Source organism: Urtica dioica, chromosome 9, assembly GCF_054948205.1.
Source record: "Urtica dioica subsp. dioica isolate 48M chromosome 9, U.dioica_male_clone48M_v1_H2, whole genome shotgun sequence".
NCBI classification, from domain to species: domain Eukaryota; kingdom Viridiplantae; phylum Streptophyta; class Magnoliopsida; order Rosales; family Urticaceae; genus Urtica; species Urtica dioica.
The window spans coordinates 23603067-23610858 of NC_142764.1; the positions used below are offsets into that span (position 1 = coordinate 23603067).

General features: G+C 38.7%; 1 protein-coding gene across 1 annotated transcript; it reads left to right on the forward strand.

Moving 5' to 3' along the window:
• Positions 1-4126: 4126 nt before the first annotated feature.
• On the forward strand, positions 4127-5991 carry LOC149385962 (E3 ubiquitin-protein ligase RMA3-like). The gene is made up of 2 exons (XM_089627355.1): positions 4127-4297; positions 5172-5991. The coding sequence occupies exon 2, from the start codon at positions 5190-5192 to the stop codon at positions 5772-5774; it is 585 nt and encodes a 194-aa protein (XP_089483481.1). The 5' UTR covers positions 4127-4297; positions 5172-5189; the 3' UTR covers positions 5775-5991.
• The last annotated feature ends 1801 nt before the right edge of the window (positions 5992-7792 follow it).

The following is a 7792-nucleotide window of genomic DNA, read 5'->3' on the forward strand; positions in this document are numbered from 1 at the left end:
AAAAAATTTAAAATTCTCGATATATTTTAACTTAAAATTATTTTTTATCTTTTCTCATAAGTAAAAATTGTATTTTTTTTTACTTGATACTGATCAAACCTTATTTAATTTTCACAACTGGTTTTCTAATAGTAACTAGAGATGCTCACTCATAACACATCATCACAAATACTATATATTAAATATTGTTTTTATATTATTAATGGACATTTTTTAGAAAAAAATTACCAACTATGATATTATTTTAAGACATTTTTTATATTTTATATCTACTTTATATTATTTTTGTATAAAAATATTGGTGAGCATTGATGTCATATAAACGTGGCTTACCGGTAGCGGGACGGGACGGAATCCCCGCTACCGGTAATGAAGGTAACGGGACGGGAGGTCCCGTTAAGCGTAACGGACGGGAGTCCCGTCCCGTTACTGTAGCTAACGGGATCCGCGGATCCCGTTAGCGACCGTTGCTTTTTATTTTTTTTTTATTTTTTTTTTTAATCTCGGCCGTTGGATCAAAGATCCAACGGCCGAAAAAAAAGAGCCGTTTGAATATGAACGTTGGTTTTATGCCGTTGGAGCCGAAAATGAGGTTTTTTTATTTATTTTTTTTTTCCCACTTATTTCTAAAATCTATAAATACCCTCCATTTCATTCATTTTCTTCACACCTTTCACTCAAACTCTCTCAAACTCTCTCAAATTCTCTCAATCTCTCTCTCTAATTCTCTCAAACTCTCTCAATTTTACTCTCTAAAGCTTTCATTTTCTCATGGCATCATCATCCCACAACCGAGGAGGTCGAAGGGGAAGAGCTTCCCGAGGAGAACGAATGCACCGTTTTGAAGAAAATTGGTTGCATTTGTCTCAAAACGCCCCCGACCCAAACACCCAATACTCTTTCGATCCAAATTATGTTGCTCCTACTTTCCACAATACGGAATTCACCGAAATTCCAAACACACAAATGCCATATTATCCTCAAATGGATCCCGAGCAAGCATATCAAGCACAAATACCGCCATCCGAAGCCGCTTTTCAAGAGTTTCAAGTGTTCGAGGAACATTATCATCAATCCCAAAATCCAAATGAAGAAGAAGACGACGACGAAACCCAAGATCCAAATGAACAACATGATGACGAGGAGGAGGAGGATGAAGAAGAAGACGTCCCACCGCCACCACCTCAGCCTCGAACTCAAGTTCCACGACCTCGACAACGTGAGCAACAAGAGGAGACCCGACAAAGACGACGTGCCCGAGAAGAACAACAACAACAACAACCACCTCAACAACAACAACCACCGCAACAACAACAACAACCTCAACAAGCACAAGCATCACGACGTCGAGCGAGGTCTGTTGTCTGGACGTTCTTTGAAGAGGTGGTTGCCAACGGTGAAAAAGCCGGAAAATGTCACGTTTGTGGCAAAATCTTTAGCGCTCATAACACTAGAGTTGGGACGTCGCTATTGTGGAGTCATCACAGACACTGCCAGGGGGGGACACAATCTGGAGCCTCTACAACCCAAGTAAGTAACATCGATCCTTTAAGATTTAGACGTGATTTAGTTGAATATTTTGTATCAACCGATCAATCTTTTAGTCATATCGAATCTCAAGGCTTTGTTAGATTCATTAGTTCTTTTATTCCAAACGTACAACTAATGTCTAGGAAAGCCTTGAGATCCGATATCCTAAAATGGTTTTTAGGAGAAAAGGAACAAATGAAAGACTCAATATCCTCTGGTAGATATAGCGTAGCCTTAACATCGGATATATGGACCGGTCAATCTAAGATGGACTTTATGAGCGTTGTAGTCCATAACATAGACGACGATTGGAACCTGAACAAACGTATCATAGCGTTTAGGAGGATAGAAGGTTCGCACACTGGTGAGAACATCTTAGATATCATAGTTAGTGTTTTAGCTGAGTGGGGTTTGAACAATAGAATTATATCTGTGACCTTAGATAATGCCACTAGCAACAACGCCATGATTAGGGAGTTGACCCAAAAACTTAACGCAGACGAAACCCTTATACATCAACGTTGTGCTACCCACATCATCAACCTCATAGTTCAAGCCGGAGCCGCTAGTTACGACCCTTCGATAAACAAGATTAGGAATTACATAAGTTGGATAAATAGTTCAACCTCTAGAGTAGATGAGCTTAAGAGACGGCTTAGACTAAACGGCCTTCAAGAACACACATTTCACCTAGATAACAAAATTAGGTGGAATTCAACCTTTCTTATGCTGACCAACTTCTTATCCGAGCGTTACGTCGATGTTATTGTTTCTTACATTAACAGCGTACATGGCGAAAACGCTATATCTGATTTGGATATTAGGATGGCTGAATCATTTGTTTCTTTTCTCGACATTTTTTATAAAGAAACTTGTTATCTTTCTGCTGTTTACACTCCCACTTCTTTTCTCGGTCTTCATACTATGACCGCAATAGCTGTGCATCTTGATAAAAATAAAAACGAAACTATTTTTCAAGATTCTATTCAAGCAATGACAGCAAAGTTTTTAAAATATTGGGGGGCTGGAAAGGTTCCATTACTATACGGTTTTGGAGCCATTCTAGACGTCCGATGTAAAATTGGAGGTTTAAAATTTTTTTTGAAATACATAAGAAACCATTTTGTGGACCAAGATTACGTTGCACTTGATCTTCCGAGGATCGTGCAAGCTTTTTTTGATCTTTTCAAGGTTTACGAGGCGAAACTTCTACCGCAATACCGAGCGCAACCTTCTCAATCACAGACGCAATATCCGAGAAGACACCAATACACGAATGTCTTCGTCAACGCGCCCGCGTACAGCCCGTCTCCTCAACAACAAGAAGCTGAGACAAGTCAGACGAGGTCAAGCGCAACCGACGCACGGTCCCATCCGGAGATCCAAGAGTACGATAGGAACGATTGGGTCAGGTCGGACGACGAAGCCATCGACCTCTTGGTTTGGTGGAGGCAGAATGCGAGGAGGTTTCCGATCTTGTCATCTATGGCACAAGACATCCTCACCATCCCAGTTTCAACTGTGTCCTCTGAGACGGCTTTTAGCAGCGCGGGCCGGATCATCGACGATAGAAGATGCAGCCTGAAACCGGAGATGGTCGAAGCATTGACGTGCGGAAAAGATTGGATTCAACATCGAAATCGAGCACAAGAAACATTCATGTGCTTCGATATTCTAGACGATTTTGAAGTTGATTTTGCAAACGTAAACATAAATGGTTAAAGTATCGTGTATAACAAAGGGATATCCCGGCCCTTGTCCGGGATACATTTTCAAACATTTAACGAGGAAAGGGGTGCTCTTTTTCCTCGCCGTCGCACCTTTTTAGGGGTCGGTGAGGTTTTTTAGGAGGCCCATTTTTAATTTCACATTCTTCTTTATTGTTTTTGTTACCCATTTTTAATTATTTAACAACATTCATATTTTTCATTTCTACCCACTTATTCCAAATCTTTTCACTTTAATCCTTTCATTTTATTTATTAAATTCTTTTTTTTAATTTTTTTTTTTTTAATGCCTAACGGGATCCGCGGATCCCGTTAGACATTTACCGCCTCCGTCCCGTTATATAACGGGACTAACGGGACGGGACTCCCGTTCGGCGAATTAACGGGAGTCCGGGCGGGGGCGGGACGGGAGGCGCGGGAACTCCCGGTAAGCCAGGTTTAGTGTCATATGAGCACCATTGACACAATAACAACTTGAATTGCTTTTCATCTAAGCTTCATCTAAGTATGAATGGACAACACTCATTGGAGTTGCTCTAACTAGTGGGTCTCTCAAGTTTTTTATTTTTTTTATTTTTTATTTTTTTATAAAGAAGTATCATTAATGTGAGAAATTGAGAATAATTTCAAATATAACACAATTAAAACTGCATTATCACTAATTATAAAATTACGAAGAACTGAAGTCTACAAAGAAAATTAATAAATTTGAATTTCAGAAAACCATTTCGGCAATTGTGAATTCTTCTAAAATCTTCATCTCCATAATCCATATAATAATATAATAATAAAATAAAAACTATTTTAAAATCTAAGACAGATAAAAGCTAAAACAACCTCCATTATTAGGGGGGAGCTGTTTCCTTCCTAATCAATTTATAATTAGGATATCTTTATAACTATTGTTGCTTTAGTTCTCTCTAATATAAAAATCCACTAGAGAATAGTTCTCTCTCTTCTCTCTCTCTCTCATCGCCATTGCAGCTTCTTCAAAGCTCTCTACCTCCCTCTATCCACGCTTCCGATAATCCTCTAAGCTGGTACGATCCGAGCTAGTTTATTTTACTCCAAAATATTTTTTTTTTATATGTTTTGTATTTGTTCTTTGCTTGAGCAAATTTTGCGAAACGTTCGATCGATCTGTAGAACAATACTGATATATCTCTCACTATGTATACATACATATGGGGAATAGTTTTCTTGAGCGCGACTATGCGATAATGTGGAATTTGCCTTTTTCACCTCTCTGTCAGAAGTTAGTTCTCTGGCTAATATGCATTATTCTATTTTTTAAAATATATATGTTTTTTTGTGTGGTGGATTTCAGGACACAAAATGTGATTTAATGGTTCTCAGACTAACCTAACAGTTGCTTTTGTTGTTATTTATTTCTCACTTGGAAAAAAGGTTTGCTTTTTATTGGTATGGCATGATTCCATAATCAGTGAAAAAAGATTCTGAGTTTATTTATTTCCTGGTAAATTTATGGTCATCTTACAGACTGCAATTAGCTGTATTTTTTTTTTTTTAATAAATTTAAAAGTAGGAGATGGCTGTGATGAGATGACAGCAACTTGAGAGAAAAAAGACATCATAAATCTGTCGATCATTAAGTATTACTATTTTTTTATCCTTACATTCTTCTCATCTCATCATCGCCTTGGAACTTGGAAGCAAATAACATATTTCCATGGATCATGGCAAAGCAAACTCATTGACAGATGAAAAATCAACCAAGTCATTTTATCCAAAAAAAACCAGAACCGATGGAAGAACCAACAATTTTTAATTTTTGTTATTTTATAGATCCATTCTGAAATAGATTCCGCTAAAAAAATGGAGCGAAATTGTTCATTTCCGTCCAAATCAACTTAATATCTTTAATTTGCTTCTCTCTCTCTCTCTCTCATTTAGGACCGGGCGATAAAGCAAATGCAGCAATACGACGCGGCGGCGGCGGCGGAGGAGGCGAGCGGCGCGTGGTTGGAGTGCAACATATGCCTGGAGGCGGCGCGTGAGCCGGTGGTGACGCTGTGCGGACACCTGTACTGCTGGCCGTGCATCTACGAGTGGCTCCACGTGCAGAGCGCCGCCCTGCCCTCCGACGAACCCCCCACGTGTCCCGTCTGCAAGGCCCACGCCTCCCACACGGCCATGATCCCCCTCTTCTCCTCACGCGCCGCCGCCAAAACCCAAACCCGCTCCTCCGCCGTCGTCCCGCCCAGGCCCACCGCCTGCACCGCCCTTCCGTCCCCGGGCCCCGCCACGGGCCAGCGGCTGCCGTACCGCAACCCGTACCAGTCCCAAGAGATCGTCGCCGACGACGGCGAAGAGCCGCCGTCGTCGCCGGCGGGGGCGGGGATGTTCGGAGGATTGGTGTACGCGCACCTGAGCGCGTACGGATACGCGGGAAGGAGGAGGGTGAGGAGGAGGCAGGAGGCCAACGCTGACAAGTCGCTTAATAGAGTTTCTATCTTTCTTTTCTGTTGTTTGCTTCTCTGCCTCCTTGTCTTCTGACTTTTTTTCTTTTTTTTTTTAATTTTGTAAATAGCCGTGCCGGGATTGCTCTGTAGGTTTGCGTGAATGATGGTTCGTATTATATAAAGCATTCTATTTCTAGGTCCATGACTGACAGTGATGTCCTTGAAATTGCTTCACGGGGCTACCGTTAGTAAATCTCCATCAGTTGACAATGGTCCATATCCCGTACTTTTAGTTATTTTTTTTAATTATTGAATTGGTAAAAGAATAGAAAATATTTCACTTTCTAAATCTCAAAGTTAGCTTAGTTACTGTAGTCTATATCAAAGTTCAAAATGTCGTTTTCGACGCCGTTTCGAACTTCTTGATTTACGGAAAATCGACAAATCGACGGAAAACCGAACGGAAAAAATGTGAAAAATGGCAAATAAAATACTATTTTCAAATGTCGTTTTCGATGGAAAATCGGCATGCCGGTGAAAAACCGAACGGAAATAATGTTGTAAAAAATATAAATATATACATACATATATATGTTTCAATTTGTTTGGGTTTAGTGGATGAAGATAAAAAAAAATGTTCTTAGTTTTATGCAATATATAGTAAAAAAAATGTGGAAAAAGACAAGTGAAATACCGTTTTCCATGGAAAACCGACGTGCCGATGGAAAACCGAACGGAAAAAACGTGATAAAATATATTTAAAATATATACATATATTTTTCAATTTTTAAATTTAAAAATATATGATATGCAAGTTATAATATTTGTTTATGTATATGTACTAATTAAATATATCATTAATTCGATTAATTTAATAATTTAAGTTAATATATCTTAATAATAAAATTAATTTTTAATGTTTTGACTATTTTTTAATCGGTTGATTCATCCATTTCATTGTGAATGGCTATTTGATATAATTTTTCCTGATAAATTGCGATACATTTTAAAATACTTTAGTATGCAATTAGTTGTATTATTTATCCATTTCATTGTGACAGGCTTTGTACTACTTGACGCAGAAAGGAGAATTTTTATACAATTGGTTGAATACATCATTTTTTTACAATTGCGCTTTGTCAACATTATTTCCATGGTCAATGTATTTGTATTTCCAAATTCCAATTCGGCATTTTCATTATTTTTATCAATTGGTTGACTACAATCTCTCAGCCACGTGAGAGAGAGAAGATTGTATACAATTGCCAATTGGTTGAAGACTGAGTTGTACTACTGAGTTGAGTACTGACTACTGACGCATGAAAGATAATTTAAAAAAAAAAAAACGTCTCCCTCTTTTCTCTTCTCTCTCCAGAAATGACAAACTAACCACCTACCTCTCTCTCGCCGGAAAAAATGGAGGTTCGCCGGTAAAGTGGACGTTCTCCAAGTCTTCAAAAATTATGAAAAAAATATATGATGTAGATCGTCACGAGATGAACAAAATTAATGAACGAAGTTTTATATAAAAAAAATCAAAATACTAACGAAATTCTCATTTTTCAAATCTAAATATTAAAAAAAAAACGAAAAAACGCGAAAGGGATTTCTTTTTCTCCCGAAAATCGCTTATATGCGATGAAAACATGACCCTTTTGTTCTTTCAATACAGCGACAAACGTCGGACGTGTTCTTGCGAAACGACATATCGTTTTTTCCGATTTTCGACCGAAAAATAACGACGAAACGCATAATGTAACGTTCGTCGGCCGCTGACCCTCCGAAAGCGGTGCCGCCGCCGATTATCGTCGACTTTCGTCGGCATTTGAAACCCTGCCTTAAATCAAGAAACCAACCACGGAAAGGAAATTTAGAATCTTTTGTTTTTTTATGCATTTAATAATTCAATACCATTTCCTCTCTCTATCCATCTTCTTCCTCTCTCTGTGGTTTTATTTTTTTCTCTTCCATCTCTTCCTCTCTCCTCTGTTCTTCCTCTCTTCTCTGGTTTTATTTTTTTCCTTCCCTCTCTGCCTCTCTCCTCTGGGTTACAAAATTTCGGGTTTAGGGTTTCTAAAAAAAGAACGAGTTTCCTGGATTGTCGCCGAATTT

What these genes read in the sequence shown, in the direction of transcription:
- LOC149385962 (XM_089627355.1), top strand. Translation starts at nt 5,190, where the DNA reads ATGCAGCAATACGACGCGGCGGCGGCGGCGGAGGAGGCGAGCGGCGCG.